At 41.7% G+C, this 24165-nt stretch overlaps 1 protein-coding gene across 2 annotated transcripts in view; it reads right to left on the bottom strand.

Moving 5' to 3' along the window:
* The window catches only part of ITGBL1 (integrin subunit beta like 1), a 250965-nt gene that overhangs the window by 90756 nt on the left and 136044 nt on the right, over positions 1-24165 (bottom strand). For both annotated transcript variants that reach the window (XM_073349140.1, XM_073349157.1), the window contains exon 8: positions 21119-21265. In XM_073349140.1, coding sequence (XP_073205241.1) covers positions 21119-21265 — 147 coding nt within the window. The remainder of the gene's footprint in view (positions 1-21118; positions 21266-24165) is intronic.

Here is a 24165-nt window from a genome sequence, read left to right as displayed (position 1 = left end):
CATCAAATAGTGGAGGCCTCTTTAGGAAAGGAGAAGTTTGGTTTTAGAAAACTAAAAGGGACGACAGATGGTTTGTTCATCATTAGACAGCATTCAACAAAGTACCTAGTGATTGTTGGTGCCTCTGCTATGATACTATTGGGAACTGGAGGACCTGGTCCGGATGGCGATGGATTTGAATGATTGTTCTATGTCAAAAGTGCAGACAGGCTTTAGAGGTGAAGGTTGGGCTCCATCAGGGATCAGTGCCTTTTCTATTACTATTCATATTGTGATGGACTCTTTAAGTAAGCAAATCTGAATGGAAGGTGGTGCAAAGTTGATCTATGCAGAAGATATTGTACTGATGGCTGTTAGTGAGGAAGATTTGGTTCAGGCAATTGATGACTGGAACAGAAAACTAACATACTGTGGCTGAAACTGAGTAAAGAAAAGACTGAAGTCATGTGAGTGACTAGTGCAGAACCCAGGCAGATGAATATCAACATTAAGGGCCTGCACGTAAACCAGCTTTTTGTGTTTAAGTACATTGGGGGCTGGTTAGCAGCAAATGGAGAAATCAACAGAGAACTGCAAACAAGGCTGCTCAGAGCGGGAAAAGTCTGGCACAAGGTAAGTGGAGCGATTTCTAATAAAACAGATGCCCAGACTACTTAAGGGTCAACTATAAAAAACTATGATAAGACCAGCTCATCTCTATGGAGCAGAGATATGTGTCACCAAAGAGAAGCACTTGAGAAGACCTGAAGCCATTGAAATGAAATTTTTGAGGGCAGTGAGAGGGGTAACTTTATTGGACCACCTGCAAAATAATATCATCAGGAGTGAGACCAAGGCCTGCAGTATGAGAAAGAAGCTGCAAGAGAGCAGGACAAGATGTTATTGGCATGTATGAACGATAGATAAAGGGAATCCTTCAGGTTTCCCTAAACATGAATTGCAGGTATATACAAACTTACTATACGAACTTATATATATGTGTGTGTGTATGTGTGCGTGTGTATATATATAGTAGTGTTAGTTAGTTCATTCTTACCATAAAAAAAAAGTACTTGTATGCACTTATAATAGAAGACGCACTTCCACAATGGTCTCTATATGGAACCAAAGCAATCATTTGAGTTTCGCATTATATATATTAAAAAAAAACAACACAAAACAAAAATATATAAAACAAACAACCATTCTGTATCCAACAAAAGTCAAGTTAAAAAAATCCCCACCCAAAACCCAACTGTTTTAAAGTTAGTGAATTCAGCATGGGCAGCTGCCTCCTCATATCCGGCATGCCCTGGCAGCATCCTGCCTTCATTTTCCACTCTCCTCTTCACGGCCCTTTTAAGAACTGATTCAATTCCACAATAATTCAAACAGTTCCCTCAAGGGTAACAATTTATTGAATCCACCAGTGCATACAGGTGCTCTAGGCCCAAAGCCCGTTCAGTATCTCTGTCAATTAATCCAAATAATACAAAGCACAAACTCATACCTTCTTTGGCCTAGCTGGCCTTTACAGTCTGTCCCCTGATTCAACAGGGTCTCTCCCAGAGCTCCCTGCCTGGAGAGCTTTCTCCCACTCTGTGCTGCTTTTTAGCTTTTACCCTGCTGGTTTTGGACCCTGCTCACTGCAGTCTTCTGGACTTCCCCTTTTACTGCAATTTCCTGATCTTTTTAGGAATCACCTGATTCAACCCAGGTGTGGCTCATCCTGTAATCAGGGCTGGCTTGGCTCTATGCTCTCCAGCCCACAGGCAAGCTCTCTGTTACAGTAAGTTTTGTGGTGTGTAAACCCTAATCCTCCAAAGCAGAAGCCTGAATGTGATGTTATTTTAGCTTTCCATGAAGGAAAAGGGGAGGGACAATTTTAGTTTGTGGCTACAGCTCTATGAGCCTCACCAGTAGAGGTTATTGAAGGATGTACTGAGTCAGTACAACCCATAACTATCCTGACCACATCATCTTCCTAGCCAGTGTCACCTAATTTTTGGGCTGTGATGACTCCCTCTGGGCTCCCTGGAATAGAGGAGATTGAAGTCACTTTCTGCTGTCAGAATCATATGCCAGAATTTGTGCTTGCAGGAGCTTTGTAAATGGGGAATGTTTGTACATTGATGTTAAATTATGTTACTCAGCATAAAAGTGGGAAAGACAAGCCTTTAAAAGGTGGAAAAATTCTGGTCAGACTTCAATCCTCTTGCATAATGGATATTTTTAAAGACAAATTACTTATTTTTTGGAAGCAACTCAACTCCTTTACACTTTAATTTCTTCAGAGCTCTCAGATAAATACTGGTCTTGATGATTTGCTGCCATTTATTTTCTGATGTTGGTCTGTTCCTTTTCCTCACTCCTCTCCATATTTTTTCTTTTTTAAATCACTATCTCTGACATTTCTTTACCTTCACGCTTAGTAAAAAGTAACACCAAATTACAATGTTAGGATTAAACTAAACTAAATCACTAAAACTAACACCCAATAATATTTTTTCTATTAGTTAAAAATAAAGTTATCTTAACTTGGTAACACCTTTCATCCTAAAGGATCTCAAAGTGCTTTGCATTTAGGGCTTTCTATAATGAAATGCAACCACACTTGCAGTGAACATGGGCTAAGTCATTTTGCACCAGAAACACTACATAGCAGAATTTTTAGGAGAGAAAGTAATTAACGTCTCCAACTGGAATTCTGAGGCAATTAGAAAAGAGTAGAATTAACCAGGTTGAAATTTGCTACAACCAGGGCTGATCAAAAAAACCTTTTTTTGATGGAAAACTGGGCTTTTGACTAAAACTAACATGTTCAAGAAAGCGTCTGCTTTCCTTGAAAAAAAAATCTGATTTGTAGTCAGAACACTAAAAAACCTGAAAAATACTGACTGAATCCTTAATGTTTTTTGAATTTCAAGTTTTAGGTGTTTGATGAAAACTCAAAATTTTTCACAGGGAAAAAACCTAAACAAATATTTTCAGCAATCCTCGGTTTACCACAGCGCCAATGGCTCTGTGGCACCGGGCCCACACTCAGAAGGGGCCGATAACACCCATTTCCTCCCCACCTGCAGCGCTACAAGAGGCCCTGAGAGTGAGGAGCAGCACCCTGGTTACCACAGTCCCCCGCTTCCAGCCCCAGAGAACACTTACCCCCGTCCCCCGCTGCAGGCCCAGCCAGCCCCAGGGTGGGCAGATCGCCAGTCACCCCACTTCCCTGGGGTATAATACACTGTACCAGGGCCCTGATACATTGTACCCCCCACGCTGTGCCTAGACAAAGGCAACGACTCTCCAGCTCTCATCCTCTGCCTGCAGGAATCCAGTCCAGGAGCCAAGAGCCCAAGGGACCCCGGGAGCTTTAGTTCCTTGGTCCGCTCTCTGCCTGGAGATCCAGCCCTGGAGCAGGGAAGGAACAACATTTCCCAGCATTCCCCTGGCAGCTATCAACAGGAATGGGACGGCGAGGGAGTGGGGAAGCTGCCAGGGCTGGTGAGACCTGATGCACCAGGCTTGCTGTGAATGGGGAACTGGCTGCTAGAAGGGGGTGGTGCTGTGAATGGGGAACATGTATGCACAAGGAGTAGAAGGCTTTGGCCCAGATATCACACTCAGAAGACTACCCCAGACTGGATTAGGGATGCTGGTGGCCTCGGCTGGCAGCTCCCAAAGAAGGAATTGGGTGGAATGAACGGATGATGCACCTCTATCTGAAGCCTTGCAAGGGAGGTATGTGGACCCCACCAGGAGAAGTTAAAATGATAAGGAAGGGAGGGAAGGCTGTACTAGAGGACCTGGGCAGCTTTAGGTACAGTATCAGGCACACGGGAGGATGTGACTCAATTTCCACTTATGAGCCATGGAAGCAGAAATTGCCTTTTCCTTTCCAGATTTATCTAATACTCAGAAAGGGAATCTAGCACCTGCCTTCAGATTTGAACACCCTCAAAGTTCATGAGTGCTCAAGTTCAATTTGGGTTGCTATCTGTTACTTTATTTGTCCCAGATCAAATACTGATCCACTGTAATTTGCTGTAGAAAAAGTAGGATAAAATTGAGCAACAAATGCTGGCATCTTCCCAGTGCTAAGTAGGACTGGAATTGCTATTTTCAACAACCATTACCATTTTGTTTTGTTTTTTTTAGTTTTGTTTGTTTAAAAAGAAGATGACAGTAATATTGCACTGGCAAGTTCCTCACAGAAACGAAGAGTGGAACAAAAGAACAGCAAAGACACCTCAACTTTTCCTCATTATGGGAGACAGTCTTACAATCTGGATCCAGATATCATCCAGTCACACTAACTGAACTTTATTGCAGTTCTATAACCATTCAGGCACCAGTCCTGTGTTCTGTGCACATCCAAAATTCCTACTGAATTCAGACGTGCCTTGCTTTTGTAACCATACCACTGGCTATTTTCAGACCTTGTAAGCTAAGCAGGTTTACATTTAGTAATTGGGTGAGAGGCCTCTCAGAAACAGTTACGTGCTGCAGGAGGTGTTAATTGTTCACTAGGTAATGTGAGACCCTCCTGTTTACACTAGTAAACCAGTGCAGCATAGTTTTAGGATGCACTGTGCTCCTAGAGTCTAGAATGAGGTCCTTTGCTTCTATACACAGCCCATTAAAGACAATGAAAAGACTCCCACTGACTTCAACAGGCTTTGGGTGGAACTAGTTATACACGGGGTAACTCCACTGTCTTCATAGGGTCCTGGTCCCACAGCAGAGGGGTGGGGTGTGAGCTTGTTACAGAGCTGCTGCTCAGGGATGGGGAACCTCCTGGTGCCCCAGACTCTGAAATCATCCAGGCTGGACCTTCTGCATGACTATGAGAGGTGCATGGGAATTGGGGGCCCTTGCTGCAGGTGATGGGCATCTCAGGTATTTAAAGCCATGTTCTGGAATAGGGAAGCACATAACTGCAGAGCTTCCTAGGGCCAGTGCTGAGGAATGAGAGTTCCTAGTGCTGTTGCAAGGTTCAAGCATGCTCAGTCTTGGAATTGCCACCCCTCCCGCAGCTTGTAGCTGCAGCTGTCTAAGGCTGGCCTCTGGCAATTGGCCCCATGGCTGTAGCCAGAGAAGTTACAGATAAAGAAACTGGAGGGGGGAGGGATAGCTCAGTGGTTTGAGCATTGGCCTGCTAAACCCAGGGTTGTGAGTTCAATCCTTGAGGGGGCCATTTGGGATCTGGGGCAAAAATTGGGGATTGGTCCTGCTTTGAACAGGGGTTTGGACTAGATGACCTCCTGAGGTCCCTTCCAACCCTGATATTCTATGATTCTATGGAGTTAACCTCAAGGAACAGAGGTCATCAATAGGAAATGAATGTCAAGGGGAGCTGAGAAAGAGGAAGCAGGTCAGGCTTGCAGGGGGAGAATAGGACCAGTTGGCTGGGGAGCATGTCCAAGGTATAAGGGAAACAAGCATGGGGAGAGGTGTTGGTAACCAGGTAGTGGAATAGCATGTAGATGGGAGCACAGGGAGAAAGGCTGGTAACTTCAGGCTCCCAGGGGACTAAGTGCTCACTGAGCCAGGGTTGGGAAATGGTGTTTGCAAGTGGTTTGCTCAAATGGCAGGATGGGGGTTGGGGAGGGATTTCTCAGAACTGATCAGATATCTGCTGGCTGTGGAACTTTATTGAGCTGAGGCCAGGACCACGTACAGTGACTGGGGACATAGGGTGATACTGGAGACATGGCTGTAGAATGTCCGAATGAGGAAGAAGATAAATCTGTGGGGCGTTTCCCCTGATCCCTTTGAAAGTTCTGCTCACTGTGGACACTGGTAAACCCACATGGGTACAGCTCACTGAGAAAACCTGGGGGCTGAGGAAGCTGTGTATGGCAATACAGATAGTCTTGCAGAGGTGTGTGATCAAAATGAAAAATGTCTCTGAGATTTAGTACCAGGTAAACTATGGTGTCAATGGCATCACCGCACCAGCCTCACACTCAGAAGGAACCCATAACAACTAAATGGGGCCCCAAAAATATGTTTGGCACCAAGTTCACGAAAGGTTAATCCGGCCCTGATTTTAACACCTGTTCTAGTGAGGACTTCAGGATTAACACCTCTGCTCCTGTTATTGCTGTAGTTTAGGAATCTATTAATTGTTCTTCAGTCATGCTAACCGAAATCAGATTCGGGGATGGAGCTGAACCTTTTCCTGAATGTTTGCTGCCATTGTTATAAAGGAAGGTGAACCATTTACATGATGGGTTTCAGAGTAGCAGCCATGTTAGTCTGTATTCGCAAAAGGAAAAGGAGTACTAGCTAGTGGCACCTTAGAGACTAACAAATTTATTTGAGCATAAGCTTTCATGAGCTACAGCTCCGGTGAAGCGCGCTGTAGCTCATGAAAGCTCATGCTCAAATAAATTTGTTAGTCTCTAAGGTGCCACTAGTACTCCTTTTCTTTTTGTATTTACATGATGGAATTCTCTGGCTTGTTAGTTAGACGTAGAATTTGTTGAAGTGGTAAACCTCAGACTCTCTTAAGAAGAAACTATTAAGTTATTATAAGAAATGGTTTGGGGGTAGTGAAAGCAGGAAAATTAGTATGCCTTTTCAAAGCAATGATTAAGCAGGAGGAAGATGAAGATATAGAGTAAAATCCTGCTCTGGGTAGTGCTATGAATGGGAGAAGAGTCACTACCCTGCGTGTCTGCTGCATCTAGAATCTTGCTGGCCTAGAATGCTGGAGGGATGCATGGTGTGATTCACCCATGGCTGCTCCACTGAAAAGGCCACAGCATATGTGCTAACTGGCTAGGGGACACTGAGATTGGTGTGGCCACACCTCTCCCCTTCAGGGCAAGTTAGGTATCCTGCTTGCTGCTGTACAAGAGGAAGGAGTGAAGAGGTTCTTCCTATAACTTCTTCTCTTAATGCCACATCAACACACTACAGGGCAGGATATGGCCAATATAGCTCTAGAAAACCTGATGGTTAGTTCTATAAAGTAAGAAGATCTTCAGTACAAGGACTTATATTTGGACAACACCAGCAGGCATTCCAGGTCACAAATATTCTCTATTCATTTTATTCATAATGTGGTAAAATGTTATAATATGTAGTATATCCATTACATCCCCTTTTGATGACAACTGCATAGATATGCACTGCCTTGCACGTAGATTTAACAGACTGATCTGACTTCATTTTTCCAGTGCTGGTAATTTCATGTACAAAATCATACTTGCACTTAAAAATACTAAGCTGTGCACATCCAATTGCCAACTTTGCTTTTGCACATGCAAGTTTCCTCATATAATTGTTAACCAAATTGATTCCACAAAATAGACAAGTGCATGTGGAAACAAATTTTGAAAAAATGGTCCTTTATTTCCCCTGTTTAGATGTAAAATAGAACCAAACAGTTTTATATCATGTTGAATACATTTATTATTTTCCATAAGCTGCAGTAATTAATTGGAATCTAGCCAATGTGTTTGTGCACACACTCACTCGCTCTTTTTTTGTTTGTTTTTTTGCCTTTTGCTTTTCATTCCTTTTGGAATGCCTTGTACTATGTGAGCCAACCAAAAATACCTCAGGCATTTCTTCATCAGGTGAGCCACCCACCAGATGGGCAGCACTTAAAACTACTGTAAAGCCTCTTTTAATTTGAATACCTGGAATGGCACAAGGGTTACACATAAACCTACCTTTGAGCAATTTTTCCTGTTATCCTAAGGGATATTTCAGTCTTAGGGTTATTTCACTCTTGTATCTTTGAAACTATTCAGGATGTATTGTTTCTTGACTTTAGCAAAGCTTTTGACACGGTCTCCCACAGTATTCTTGTCAGCAAGTTAAGGAAGTATGGGCTGGATGAATGCACTATAAGGTGGGTAGAAAGCTGGCTAGATTGTCGGGCTCAACGGGTAGTGATCAATGGCTCCATGTCTAGTTGGCAGCCGGTATCAAGTGGAGTGCCCCAAGGGTCGGTCCTGGGGCCGGTTTTGTTCAATATCTTCATAAATGATCTGGAGGATGGTGTGGATTGCACTCTCAGCAAATTTGTGGATGATACTAAACTGGGAGGAGTGGTAGATACGCTGGAGGGGAGGGATAGGATACAGAAGGACCTAGACAAATTGGAGGATTGGGCCAAAAGAAATCTGATGAGGTTCAATAAGGATAAGTGCAGGGTCCTGCACTTAGGACGGAAGAACCCAATGCACAACTACAGACTAGGGACCGAATGGCTAGGCAGCAGTTCTGTGGAAAAGGACCTAGGGGTGACAGTGGACGAGAAGCTGGATATGAGTCAGCAGTGTGCCCTTGTTGCCAAGAAGGCCAATGGCATTTTGGGATGTATACGTAGGGGCATAGCGAGCAGATCAAGGGACGTGATCGTTCCCCTCTATTCGACATTGGTGAGGCCTCATCTGGAGTACTGTGTCCAGTTTTGGGCCCCACACTTCAAGAAGGATGTGGATAAATTGGAGAGAGTCCAGCGAAGGGCAACAAAAATGATTAGGGGACTGGAACACATGAGTTATGAGGAGAGGCTGAGGGAGCTGGGATTGTTTAGCCTGCAGAAGAGAAGAATGAGGGGGGATTTGATAGCTGCTTTCAACTACCTGAAAGGGGGTTCCAAAGAGGATGGCTCTAGACTGTTCTCAATGGTAGCAGATGACAGAACGAGGAGTAATGGTCTCAAGTTGCAGTGGGGGAGGTTTAGATTGGATATTAGGAAAAACTTTTTCACTAAGAGGATGGTGAAACACTGGAATGCGTTACCTAGGGAGGTGGTAGAATCTCCTTCCTTAGAGGTTTTTAAGGTCAGGCTTGACAAAGCCCTGGCTGGGATGATTTAACTGGGAATTGGTCCTGCTTCGAGCAGGGGGTTGGACTAGATGACCTTCTGGGGTCCCTTCCAACCCTGATATTCTATGATTCTATGATTCTATGATTCTATGTTTATAAATCCTGACGTCAAGCCAGGTAGAGCTTCTTAAGTGAGCCGAAGCAGGATCAAGCATTTATATAAACTTAATGCACTATTATTTTTTAAATTAAGCTTAGGGAGATCTTCTCCAACAGGAAGCACTCATGTTAGTGTCCTACTTGTAAGAGTCTCATTCACAAATCAGTATAGCTTTCAGAGTGGTAGCTGTGTAAGTCTGTATCAGCAAAAAGTACGAGGAGGACTTGTGGCACCTTAGAGCCTAACAAATTTATTTGAGCATAAGCTTTTGTGGGCTAAAGCCCACTTCATCGGATGCATGCAATGGAAAATACAGTAGGAAGATATATATATATATACAGAGAACATGGAAAAAATGAGGGTTGCCATACCAACTCTAATGAGACTAATCGATTAAGGTGGCCTATTATCAGCAGGAGAAAAAAAACGTTTGTAGTGATAATCAGGATGGCCGATTTCAAACAATTGACAAGAAAATGTGAGTAACAGTAGGGGGGAAATTAGCATGGGGAAATAGTTTTTAGTTTGTGTAATGACTCATCCACTCCCAGTCTTTATTCAAGCCTAATTTAATGGTATCCAGTTTGCAAATTAATTCCAGTTCTGCAGTTTCTCATTGGAGTCTGTTTTTGAAGTTTTTTTTGTTGAATAATTGCGACTTTTAGGTCTGTAATTGAGTGTCCTGGGAGGTTGAGGTGTTCTCTGACTGGTTTTTGAATGTTATAATTCTTGATGTCTGATTTGTGTCCATTTATTCTTTTGCATAGAGACTGTCTGGTTTGGCCAATGTACATGACAGAGGGGCATTGCTGGCACATGATGGCATATATCACATTGGTAGATGTGCAAGTGAATGAGCCTCTGATAGTGTGGCTGATGTGATTAGGTCCTGTGATGACGTCCCTTGAATAGATATGTGGACAGAATTGGCAACAGGCTTTGTTGCAAGGATAGGTTCCTGGGTTAGTGTTTTTGTTGTATGGTGTGTGGTTGCTGGTGAGTATTTGCTTCAGGTTGGGGGGCTGTCTGTAAGCGAGGACTGGCCTGTCTCCCAAGATCTGTGAGAGTGAGGGATCGTCCTTCAGGACAGGTTGTAGATCCTTGATGATGCGCTGGAGAGGTTTTAGTTGGGGATGAAGGTGACGGCTAGTGGCATTCTGTTACTTTCTTTGTTGGGCCTGTCCTGTAGTAGGTGACTTCTGGGTACTCTTCTGGCTCTGTCAATCTGTTTCTTCACTTCAGCAGGTGGGTATTGTAGTTGTAAGAATGCTTGATAGACTTCTTGTAGGTGTTTGTCTCTGTCTGACGGGTTGTATTGTAGAGCTTGGCTGTAGACAATGGATCGTGTGGTATGGTCTGGATGAAAGCTGGAGGCATGTAGGTAAGTATAGCGGTCAGTAGGTTTCTGATATAGGGTGGTGTTTATGTGACCATCGCTTATTAGCACTGTAGTGTCCAGGAAGTGGATCTCTTGTGTGGACTGGTCCAGGCTGAGGTTGATGGTGGAATGGAAATTGTTGAAATCATGGTGGAATTCCTCAAGAGCTTCTTTTCCATGGGTCCAGATGATGAAGATGTCATCAATGTAGCGCAATTAGAGTAGGGGCATTAGGGGAGAAGAGCTGAGTAAACGTTGTTCTAAGTCCGCCATAAAAATGTTGGCATACTGTGGGGCTATGCGGGTACCCATAGCAGTGCCGCTGATTTGAAGGTATACATTGTCCCCAAATGTGAAATAGTTGTGGGTGAGGACAAAGTCACAAAGTTCAGTCACCAGGTTTGCCGTGACATTATAGGGGATACTGTTCCTGACAGCTTGTAGTCCATCTGTGTGTGCAATGTTGGTGTAGAGGGCTTCTACATCCATAGTGGCTAGGATGGTGTTTTCTGGAAGATCACCGGATTGATTGTAGTTTCCTCAGGAAGTCAGTGGTGTCTCGAAGACAGCTGTGAGTGCTGGTAGCGTAGGGCCTGAGGAGGGAGTCTACATAGCCAAACAATCCTGCTGTCAGGGTGCCAATGCCTGAGATGATGAGGCGTCCAGGACTTCCAGGTTTACGGATCTTGGGTAGCAGATAGAATACCCCTTCTCGGGATTCTAGGGGTGTGACTGTGCGGATTTGTTCTTGTGCTTTTTCAGGGAGTTTCTTGAGCAGATGGTGTAGTTTGTTTTGGTAACCCTCAGTGGGATCAGAGGGTAATGGCCTGTAGAATGTGGTGTTAGCGAGCTGCCTAGCAGCCTCTCATTCATATTCTGACCTATTCATGATGACGACAGCACCTCCTTTCTCAGCCTTTTTGATTATGATGTCAGAGTTGTTTCTGAGGCTGTGGATGGCATTGTGTTCTGCATGGCTGAGGTTATGGGGCAAGTGGTGCTGCTTTTCCACAATTTCAGCCTAAGCTGAAAGCTGAAAGCTTATGCTCAAATACATTTGTTAGTCTCTAAGGTGCCATAAGTACTCCTAAATCATTATAGCACATTCTGTGCGAAAGGAAAGAAACTCCATTGCAAGCCTCCCACGAGCTAAAAACATTGGTGTAACAATGTTTTTAGCTTGTGGGAGGCTTGCAATGAAATACAGTTTTTAATTAAGCATTCTCAACAATATACTCCTCTTCTAGACTGCAAGCACCCGCCATCCATCAAAGATGTTGAAGTATTCCACAGCTATATTCAGCTCACTATCAAATCAAATGGAAGAGACAGAATAGTCAAGGATTCAGAAGGCAGTCTAACAGAAATTAGTGTCAGTCCACTCTTTGATTAGGTAATGGCAATTATGATATTTATAACAAGTCACTACAGGGAAATGTTCCAAAATTGCAAGTCTGCTTCCAAGTATAGCACTTGCAGCATCCACTTATGCGAATCTTTGCCTTGAGTTTTTGAGTACCAACTATGTTCTTTCAAATGTAAACAGCACAGATTACAGAGGCTATAATGCCAGCATAAGACTGTGGGCTATTATACTGTATTAATACAGTACTGATTTTTCAAAAGCCCCTAAGTCAAATTGTGTTTAGGCACTTTTGAAAATGTTACCCATAGTGTACAAGTGCACAGTACCATGCCAAACTTAGACTGTACATCTGTGCCATATGTCAAATAAGTGTTGACACTTTCTTTTACATCAAAGCTGTGTCAAATACAATACATATTGGTTTTTGTCATATGTTTTGTATTGTGCTCTGCAGCTCTCTGCCTGGTTTTGACAGGACGCCATGGTTCAGCTAACTGTTGAGCAGTGTGCGCAAATGAGAAAGCCAATCATGGCACAAGACCTACTGGTAATCATGGAACAATCAACATTTAGGAAACAACAATTGTGGAGTCTCCTACTGATTTTAACTGCCTGATATGAGTTAAGAATAGTTTATCAGGGCTAGATTACAGAATAGACTGTGTTCAGAAGCCAGCTGTTGAAAGAAGAGTGTAGCTGTAAGCATGTCAGTCCCAAGATATTAGAGGGACAAGTTAGGTGAGGTAATTGTGACAGGATCCCTGGGATGCAGCCTGGGACTGTGGGTCCGCTGTGCTCCCTTAACTCTCTCCAGCCTGGGCTGTCTTTCACAATGCCTTGCTATTTCCCAGCAGCAAACCCCTCCAGGTGCTGTTATCACTCAGCACAACAGCGCGTGGAGCCCCACAGCCAGCAAGATTGAATGAATGCTCCCAGAGCCACTCATGAATCACACAGAGAAAGGCATCAGAGCCAAATCCCCCCAACTCCTAGCACTGTACCTCAGGAATATACCGTCTTGCACTGCTCAAGATGAGTAGTGCACATTTATTAATTGGTTCACCACGTCATCAATGGAAAGTGGAAATACACCAGCCTTTGCAAAACCTGAGCAGATTTGCCAGACACTTCATGCAAACTCACTGGTAAAGATAAACAGTTAAACAAATTTATTGACTATAAAAATAGATTTTAAGGGATATTAAGTTATAGGCAAAAAGTCAGAGTTAGTTACCAAAAGAAATAAAATATAGACACGCAGTCTAAACTCTCAACCCTATTAGACTGGGCAGCATCTAGAGTAAGCAGTTTTTCTCACCCCCACTGGATATTGCAGTCCTTAATATACAGATTTGTCCCTTAAATCTGGGCCAGTATCGTCTGTTGGAGTCTTCAGTCTTCTTGTCAGTGTCTTTGTTTCTTGCAGCATAGGTGGGTGAAGGAGAAAGGCACCTGCATGTGGCCACTGTGACTGTTTTATAACCTCAGTCCCATGTGCTTGGGGAGCACAAGTCCAGGCATGTCTGGGGGAATTGCTGAGTCTCCAGGCAGGCAAGGTTGAGCAATTCCGCTGGTGTGACCTCGTGCCCGTGAGTCATTGAATTGTTGCTCCCTTGCTGGACAATGGCTGTTGATGGGTTGTTTAACACCCCATCCGGGTGTTGGCTACTTTCCTTGCTGTTGCCTCTGGGGAGCTAATATCTGTCTCATTCCCCAACTTACAACATGTTTTCGTGACCACTATACAACACAATTCTCATAACTTCATATGCGTTAATGATACACATATATGGATAGAGAAATGACTTTCAGCAGATCAGAACCTTTCTCCAATATCTTACAAGGCATGCTTTATATGCAAGATCATGATTATATAAAAATGAGGAATATGGGAGTTCCAGGATGCTCCCCAAAGGTATAGAATGTCACAGTAATATTAGGGTGACCATATTTCACCTAAACTGAAAATGGGACACCGGGTAATCAGCAACACCAGTCATCTTGGGCCAGCCGCACACAGGGCTGGCCCAAGCTGCTTGGTGTTGCTTTTCGCCCAAGCCCTTCTGCCTGGGGCTGACAGCCTGAGCCCCACCTTGCGGGACTGACAGCCTGAGACTTTATTAGTCTGGGATTTTTGTTTGTTTTATCTGGTAATACCCAAGCAAAGAGGGCAAAAGTACAAACATTACCTTTATTTATTCTTTAATAAGGATCTGAATGCAGAAGTAGGTTTAGAATAGAATAAATCCCATGGTTCAGGCACAGAACGGGAGTTCAAAGTGATTGAGGTTCAACTCGCTGGTCTTACCACAGTTATTCTTTGTGAACTTTTGCAAGATATTTATTCTTTCTATTCCTGTCTGTAAAATCCGGATAATGGTACTTTCCTACCTCACAGAGGCATGGTCAGATTTAATTCATGTTCAGACACTACAAGAATGAGTGCCATAGAAATGCCCATAAATTAACTATATTATGCAGAGCTCCACAATTTCACCAAATGTATAAATTTGTTTTTTAATGTTAAACATGTTATGATGTTATAAAAAACATTTGTATCCCATCAAGCTGAATATATTAAATTGACTACGTTACTGTGATACTGTGATAAGTTTCTATTTCTGTATCACTGTCGGCATGGATCAAATTGTGGAAAAAATTGTAAATACATTGAGCCAGATCCTCAACTGGTGTAAATCAGCATAATTCCACTGATTGCAATGGTGTTACAACTCTCGACTTTCACCAACTGAGGATGTAGCCTATATTTTCATGTGGCAATCACTTTGCCTCATTTGCAACAATACTTGCAAGCATCAATGCAGATCACCTATTCAAAGCTCAAAAGAGTCAATTCCATAACTGCATCTGCTTCCAGTGTAGTATAAATCTGTTCATATCATTTTGTGTATGGAGATGATTCAGAAAATGATATGCCCTGTAAAACTCATTGGAAGTTGCAGAACATTTTAAATGAATTGAACCTTTGGTGATACATGTGTCAGAGTTGTGAAAGACTGTTATTGTTATTTGCGGTACTAGCATTTAATATTTATGCAATGTTACTACTGAGAAGCCCCAATCAGGATCAGATCTTCATTGTGGTAGGTGTTGTTCCTACCCTGGAAAGTTGCTACAGTATATCATCATAGCTTTAAACTATATGACTCACTGACCATTAACCCTAAACTTTGATTTCAGAATATGCGGGTTTGTATTCTGCTAATGCCATGCATTATGGAAGCTGAGTGCTACACTTGTGATTGATTCATTGCCTCAATTCACTGTGAGTAATCTTTAATATTGCACTGAGCACTGTTGTTCTTCCACTGAATCAGTCAACTGGTAATTTTTAAATAAGAGATTAAAATGCATTTGTACTGTTTTCTATACAATATCCACAGGTAAAATTTCCAAGAGCTCCTAGGTGACCTGAGTGCCTGATCTCCGTTGATTTTCAACTTTTGAAAATGGGTTTTGAAAATGTAACTGATATAATTATTTTTTATTTTATTTTGTACTCCTGGATAAGAAAACTAATTTTTCAGGCATCCAATTCAGTATTAAGGCAAGAGGGAGACTTTTGCAATTATAAAGACAAACAGCCTCTTTCACCACGCATTTAAAGTAAATAAACATAATTACAGAACAGGGATTAAAATAGTAAAAGATAATATCAAGAGGAAGCTTAGGTGTTTGTCTTTGGGTGACTACCAGGATGGTTGCCCTCATGCACGATGACTGACTAGAGAAAACAGATTATAAAGAAGCTCTCCTCTGCTTTCCTCAGAAATAAGCTAATTCCCTTATTGCTTTCAGTTCTCTTCTGTGAGGTTTTTAAAATTATTTTTGACACTTGTTTTTAACCTTAGAGAGAAGCTCAGAGTGCTCCCCAATATAAAGTTATGAAAGTCATTAGTCTTGTTCTAGAAAGCTGATAGGGATAAGCTGCCTCCTTTAGTGCTGACATTCCTTACGACGTGGAGTTTCATTTTTTAGTGTGTTCTCCTTTAACTCAGACACTGATTGCCTTGTACAATAATGTTCTTTAAAAGTGCAACCTCTTATTATGAAAAGCATTACCCTGGCACTGAGAAACTTTGCCAAAAATAAAAAAAATGCTACTGTGAATAAAACATTAGAGGTGTTACTGAGTCTGTGTGAATAAGGCCAGCTAGAGACTAAATCCTCTGTGACATAACTCTGCAAGGGAGGTATTTGAGAGACTGAGTTTTAGAAAAAAGAAAAGGAGTACTTGTGGCACCTTGGAGACTAACCAATTTATTTGAGCATAAGCTTTCGTGAGCTACAGCTCACTTCATCGGTTGCATAATTAAAGTGGAAAATGCAGTGAGGATGTGATAAACACCCATTTTTTTCATGGTCTGTGTGTATAAAAACATCCTCACTGCATTTTCCACTTTAATTATGCATCCGATGAAGTGAGCTGTAGCTCACGAAAGCTTATGCTCAAATAAATTGGTTAGTCTCTAAGGTGCCACAAGTACTCCTTTCCTTTTTGTGAATACAGACTAACACGGCTGCTACTCTGAAACCTGAGTTTTAGAAGTTAGTGCTAGTGAGTCTAAATTCCAATACTATCATTTGCTTTTTTTCTTCTTTTATATCTGAGAGGAACTATTGGAGTTGAAAACAATCAGGTTGATGTAACTGAGAGGATATCTAATTACCAGGGCAAAATTTTGACCTGCCCTTACAGTAGCATGCAAGGATGTAGAGGGTGTGAAATGTCCCTTTACTCCTTAGTAAAAGTTATCTGTATCACAAGTCAGAGCACAGATGGGAGAGAATCATGGAGTTGCTGCTCCCCCACATATCTACAGAAGTAGGCAAGAAGTGGACTGACACGGGTGAGGAATAATTGTGGTCTTTGGTCTGCTCTCCCAACATGCCAGTCAGTTCTCCAGTAGCAGTTTGCTTCCCCCTAGAGTTAGTGGGAAGCCTGGAAGGGAGCTGTGACTCAGAGTCATAGTTCTTTCCCTGGTCTGCTCCTGGGACAGAGCATGGCAGATTGAAATGTTACAATCTAATTGTACATCAGTGTTACTGAGTCTAATTATCAAACTGTGGTTTATTAATTTTCCTTCTTAACTCCTTTTTCCTTCCTTGGTGTCTTTAGGGAAAAAGAGGGAGATCCTGATTTATTTACTCCAGATGTTTAAAAGTTTTTCTTTTATTGTGCTTCTTTTTCTCTTTCTTTCATTCTCTTATTGTGATGATAGGAATCCTTATAATTAAATAAAAGCTTAAATTCTGAAAATTCTGAATGTGTCAGGCATATGAGATGCCTCAGCGCTGCTGAGTTCTCTTATCTTGTACAGTTGATGCCCTCTCTATTACTGCTCACTCAAGAAAATAACTTGCACTATGTTTGAATAATAAAAATGGCAGTTTGCTATAACTAAGGTGTCTGTGTGTGTGTGTGTGTGTTTTTGTGTGTGCGCGCTTAGCCCAAAACGTAGACCTGTTGGAATTTAAAAAAACAAAATCAAAGCTCCTTTGATAAAGCCGCCTACACTGTATGTAAACATGTTTTTTTAATATACATACTAAATATATAGGCCCACTGAATCATCCAACTAGCAATGAGTTATAAAAGTAATCTTGGATGAGTTTTATGGTCTATGTTTAATTGATTACAAATAAATCCACATGAGCCCAAGATCACCACCCCTCATTGCAAGTTACCATTTCCCAGGGAAAAATCTCCCTGAAATGAATGAGTGTTGCAATATAAGCTGTAGCAGTGTGGGCTGTTCCCAAGACAAACAGATAATCATCCTTCCCCAGCTGAGGAGCCTTCTCACTTAACTGAAAAACTGACAGCTGAGAGACAACCAACAGGAATCACATTCAGGGCAGCTACATGGCAGCCCAGATAATCACCCCTAGGCTACAACTCTGGTCCAAAGCATGTCGTAATAGGCATAGTCATATCACAATTGTCTATAATAAATAAAACATAAGACTTTGAATTTGCTTTTCATTCAAAGATTGCAAAACACTTCAACAAACGTTATTGGTTTAATCCCTGTGAGATATAATATCCCAATTTTATAGGAAGGGAAACCGAGAAGAGAAAACAAGCATCTTCCCTCAATGACAAGAGACTGTGGCCTCACTCCCACTAAGGAACATTTATATTCCCTTACATAGGTAATTCTTGTGGAAGGGATGATTTTTGCCCATTTTTTCCAGCTACTATAAATAAAATGATATGATACAGATGATACACAATACACATATTTTTTTAAAAACCTGCAGAATATTAGTCTCGGACAAAGTAACGTAAAGCCAATGTACTTTCTCTTTATATGGGGTTATGAGAGGCTTATTTCCTTCCCTTCCCTTTCTTTCTTTTTTTTCTTGGGCTGGCCCATACTTTGTGTGTCCTTTACACAAGATTTTAAAAATTCAAAGTTGAATTTCTGGAAGATTTCTGATTTTTATTTTCAAATCAGAAAGTTTTGCAAAATAAGCTAAAACCTCAAGGTGGCCAGCCAAAGCTTTTATGGAATGTTTCTTCAATGCCTCCTCAGCCAGTAACTGAGTTTACTTTGGCAATTACTGAAGTGAAGAATTATAAAACATTTCTAACTTACATTTCATATTTATCATGAGAATACCACTTAGAAAGTAGTTGGACAATCTTAGGAATCCAACATCATGACAAAATGTCTCATGTTTAAACATTCTCCACCTGAAACTCTCAGTACACATCAGTATTTGATATAAAAGATGAAAGGGGTATGAATTACAATTTTCTGCTTCCTGTTTTCTACATGTTATGGCTAAGGAGTAAATTATCTATGTAGTACAAGTGGTATTAAGAATAACCATAATATTTTGTCCTCATTTAGCACCTCTTACCAAAAATATGAAAGTGTTTTATAACAAGTGGTTTAGTATCATGATCCCCACTGACTAACAGAGAAACGGGGGCACAGAGAGTGGGTTCTCCAAGGACACGCAGTGAGTGGCACTGTAACAAACAGCAGCTACATCTCCTGAATCCCAGCCCCCTCTTCTAACCCAGCGATAAACTGTTTTACTAAACAAAATTCTCATTAAATTATAATATTGTATGCATAATTTCCTACATACTGCAGTGCACATTTATTCTTTTTTCCTTGTATCCGAGCTAAGAGAGAAACATTACAAGGAAGTGACCAAAATAGTAATGTACAGACACCATGAACAAAGACAAGGATTTTTAAAGGTGCCTAAGGGATTTAGGTGCCCCAGTCCAATTGAAATTCAATGGGAAATGGGTGCCTAACTCTTTTTGATTCCATTGAAAATCCCAGTCAGGATATCTATGATATCAGGAGCAAGAGAAAAAAATCCAGTTTGAAAAGGGACAGATTGAGAAATCAACAAAAAATTAAAATTGAATATTCTTAAAACTCAACCCGGTTTCAAGAAGAAATTTACTCAAAAAACTAAATTGTTTGTAAGGTATCACATTCCAAGAAAACCGTGTCCTTTAAATCACATACTGATACCAATAAGGGGTTGGGAAAGCAGCCCTGCTACATTAAAGATGTTTGAGCAGGTCCTCTAGCAAAATAACGTTTAAATTTCAGGAATAGTTTACCACATGATATGGGCAATCCCATGGTTACATCCATAAAACCTCCTTACAGGCTCCATATTCCCGTGCACCTTCTAGCATCTAGTTCTTTCTTGCTATTCTATTCTATCTATATGCTTATATGCCCCTCTTCAGTGCAGTATCTGAGCACCTCACAATCAATCATTAATGGATTTTTATGCTCACAACACCCCTGTGAGATAGGGGAGTATTATTATCCCCAGTTTACAGACTGGAAACTGAGGTCATGATAGGCCCAAGTTCTGGGACCCTCCCATCACATAGGGTCCTAAAGCCTGAGCTTCAGCCCAAGCCCAAATGTCTACACGACAGTTAAACAGCCCTATGACCTCAAGTCAGCTGGCATGGGCCTGCTGTGGGTTTTTAATTGCAGTATAGACATTCCTTCTGTTAACTGACTGCACATGTGTAATATATTAGTAATATTCAAAACTCCTAACCAGGGCCGGCTCTACCGTTTTTGCCACCGCAAGCAGTGGAAAAAACCTGTCACCGCCAAATTGCCGCCACAGACGGCAGGGGAGAGAGAAGCTGCCGCCGAATTACCACAGCGGCCGGTGGAATGGAGAAGCTGCCGCCGAATTGCCGCCGCCGCAGAAACTCTGCCGCTCCTTTCTGACTGCCACCCCAAGCACCTGCTTGGAATGCTGATGCCTGGACCCGGCCCTGCTCCTCACCCAGCCAAATGAAAACATTTTTTTCCAGCACGACTAAAGGCACTTCCTCTTGTGACAGCTATTTCTCTGCTAAAAGGTCAACATTCTGCCATCCTAGCCTGATAAAAAGCAGCTGATAATTCCTAGTTCTTGTAGAAGATAACTAGTTGTGCACAAGAACTGTTATTAACAGCTATACATTTGTGAAAGAAAAACGTAGGCAAATGTCAATGTGGCACTGCTAACTTGGGTGAATAGCTTATGACCTTTGTTTGACCCTGGTTATTGCAGACAGTATTAGGGAAAGAAGCAATCATAAATTAAATGACATTTAAGGTTTGAGCAATAATTCAAAAACAGCATTAGTCCTTTTCCAGCAAATGCTATAGAGGGCAGACTTCATAACAACTTCAATTACCAATTCTAAAAAAAGTCTATATCATATTTGCCATTCTAGTCTCAAGAGCAGAATCGTATTTCATATTCTGATAAGTCAAAATGAATGGAATCCATTCTGTTTCAGATGATTTTTCCCTCTTGCATGTTATTTATGTTTATATTGTCCCAACTGCATACCTGAAACTCCATACTTAATTTTATAAAAGTCTGTTAATAAATAATGGTTTTAGTCAAAGCTTTTGAAAAGGCAACTGAAAAGTGAGCAGGCAATTAGAAAATGGCTATCAAGAACAACTGTTATATAGGGCTCAATCCTGCAGTCCCTGGGACAGATCCTCTGCCGGTGCATATCTGAGTATGTCTATCAAAGTCAATAGAGTTATACCAATTTACACAAGCTGAGGACATGGCACTTTCATTCAGTGGGAGTTTTCTCCAAGCAGAGGGTGCAAGAATAGGCCCATACTCCAAATATATCCTCACCAAAGAACTAATAGCAGGGATCTTGAAATCTCCTCTACAAAAACTGAACACACTGAAGTAAATGAAATATAGTATAATGCAGCAGATGCCAGAAAAAACAGGTACTCTTTCTCCTATTCTCCCTTCACCCTACCATATAAATCATGCAGACATGACTCATGCACAACGAGGAAAGTTCAAGCTCTTTAAAACAAGAAATATATTAATAGAAAAATTTTAATCAAAAGTAGATTATGAGGGCACGACAAAGATCCTAACAAACTTCACCTACCTCTTCCGGAGCAAGGTAAATTAGAGCTTCCTTGGCATTTCTTAGAGCTGTCCGCAGCTGACAATGGACAAGAACGTGGATGTTCACACTTCTTTCCGGTCCATCCTTTTTTACAATCACATCTTCCACAATTACACTGTCCATGACCTTTACAGTGAATAGAATTAAAGTCTTCTAAGTCAGTCACAATCAAGGCAATAGATACATTAAAGTCTAATGATAATAAGCACAGTCTCTAATTTCTAAAACTCAATTTTTATTAAATAATTACCATGGAAGGAGGTTCAATGTAATCAAGTCATTGCACCTAAAAATCAATATTTCCTGTAGATAATAATAATGGATGCCACGCTGTTTGTGTTATATAGTTTCTAGACCATTGAATCATTTTTCCTTTCTTAGAAAATACTGTAGCATCTGATCTATAGTATAAATCTTCATACACAAGACTGTTAACCAAAGAGGTAAAGACACTCAAATGTATGTTCTCACAACAACACAAACCCTTAGCAACAAGGCAACCATAAGACAACTTTCACACTCAACACAACACCACTCTCCATGCTTTATCTCACTACTGTCAGAATTCTGTCTTGCCAGCACACACCTTCTGTTCTGCACTCACTTTCAGTTCAACACTATCATGACCCACAATGCACATACAAACACATTGTAAATCACACTGCAGTGCAAGACCCTTACTCTGAACTTCCAATTTACTGACAATTGCAATATTATATACCATGTCACACAGAAAAAGAATATGAAGTTCATGGCATACTCAACATTTCATCCCTTATCAAAACCACACATTTCTACAGTATATTTAAATAATTATTTTCAAAAAGTAGATCTACTTTATGATATATTCTGCTTTAAAAAACTGACATGCAAATTATGTAATGCTGAATACAATTTGCCCTGGTCTACATCAACCACTCATTTTTGGTCAGCATCATGGGCTATCTGAAAGCCTGGAGGGAAGGGACCAAGACTGAAGATCCAATTAAATCTCCTCTGCACATCCAGCAGAGAAAGTTCTAACTTGATCTCTAGGTTCTTCCATCAATCACTTAAAGGGGCAGATGCCTGACAGAACAAAATATTCTAAGCATTGGGTGAAGAAAGCTTGAGCATCAGAGTCACGCCCTCTCGCCTCTGCTGCACATGCTGCCGATAAAAGGAACAGATAAATAGCAACTGGTCAGTTCAGTTGGGGCTGGCTGAAGAGGAGGATGGATGGGAGCAGCGGTCTCCTGCTGAAGAACCATCAGCTCCTCAGACTGCAGATGATAGTAGTACAGGGGACCTCTGCCCCCAGCTACGGAGGCCAACAGAGACACCAAGCTGCTGCCCGTGGAGGACAAGCCCTCAGGAGACTCAAAGGTAGGAAGTGACCTGGGAGCTGACACTTGAATCCTCAATAAGGATATCACTGGCTTCATAGGGCCCTGGGTCAGAACCCAGAGGAGTAGGATAGGCCCAGGTTCCCTTACCCCCATCCTGCACTTGCCACTAGGTGTTACCGCTGGGGATCATTGATACAGACTGTTGATTTGCTCTGCCCCACCCCAAGGACCAAAGCCTCAGACTTCTTATTGTCAGCCCCAGCCAGGAGGCTAAGAGCTCCAGACTGTTTGTCTGTTCTGCTGCCCCCGCACCCCCAGGAGTGAAGCCAGAAGTAGTACAGCACAGAGGATTATTTGCCATGAGACCTGATGTTCTGGCAAGAAGAGGAGACTCAGTGGGCCTGTGTCTGATATGATGTCATGATTTGAAAAGGGGGCAAGCCCCTCATTACACACTGCAGCCCCGTGACAATCAGCAAAATCTTTCTTCAGTAGCAGAGTAAAGTTTGAAAGAGGGCATAAATGCTTGTTTCATTAGACCAGCTCCCTAGCCAGCTCTGCTCCCAAGAACCTCAGTCCGTCACCACCCACTGCTTTAAGTCCAACCCACTCTTCTTTTGTCCACTGTCCCATCCTGGTTTTCTTCTTGCAAACTATAAGCACGTATGTTTTATAGATCCTGTCTGACTACATTGAAATATTCACAATTGCAAATACTATAAGTCTAAAATTTATGCACTTACTAGTTCATATGCAGAAAACTAGAGGAGGCGGGGGGCACGGAGCTCCCTAAGCTTCCAGGAAGGCCAGCAGACCAGCTGCTGTTCTGCAGGTGCACAGGAGGTGATTTTTCTTTATGTTTGTTAATTGTTTTTCATTTAAAAATGCCAAAGGCCGCTCTTCGGTCCCTTGTTGTTTTTGTGCACCTGCTGGCAGGCTGAGCATTGGCCATATGCCCCTGTGACCCAGATGTGCATCTCTGAAAGGCTAATTCACTTTATTGACTCTCTCCTGATAAAACAGCAGTGTATGCGCGAACAAGACAGCAGCACATAGTCTATACGTGAATATGGATGTTTTCCTATGGGAAGGCTCATTTTGTTGTTTGTTTTTGCTTTCTATATCAGGATGTTAACATGATTATCTTTAAAGGAGGACAGTCCCTTGACAATGTGAATACCTCTAAGTGAAGATCATGCAGTTAGATACCAAACAGCATTAAACTCTTTAAAAGAGGACATCCAGTTGGCAACTTGAAGTACTGTAAATTGCCAATCACCCCCAGGCAATGTGAAATCTCTGAAGGGAGCTACCCTTCTGTGATGTTAAGCCTTAGCAGCAGGGCTCCCAATTCCAATGGTATAAAGTCTTTGAAATGACTGTTGGCATTTCATTCAGTCAGAGTAAAATTCTTATCTGCAACAGTGTTTCTATGATTCCAGTCCAGTAATCTGGACAGGAAAGGTTTCCTGCCTCTATCAATTAGGCAGCAGAACAACATGAGAAACTTTTGAACCAGCTCAGCTCCCTTTATTGTCTATCAGGTTTGACATTTTGCCTGGATTTTCCCCAATCTAAATAAACCCCCGTAGATTTTGTACTAAAACACTGAAAAAAAACTTGTTAAAACCTAAAAAAGTAACATTTTGAAATGAAACATAGGACATATGCTTTGTGATTCACTTTGTAAGCGCTGTT

The sequence above is a fragment of the Lepidochelys kempii genome, chromosome 1 (genome assembly GCF_965140285.1).
Source record: "Lepidochelys kempii isolate rLepKem1 chromosome 1, rLepKem1.hap1, whole genome shotgun sequence".
In the NCBI taxonomy this organism is placed as follows: Eukaryota; Metazoa; Chordata; order Testudines; family Cheloniidae; genus Lepidochelys; species Lepidochelys kempii.
Note: the sequence above shows the minus strand (reverse complement) of the source record. Positions and strands in the feature narration are given on the sequence as shown.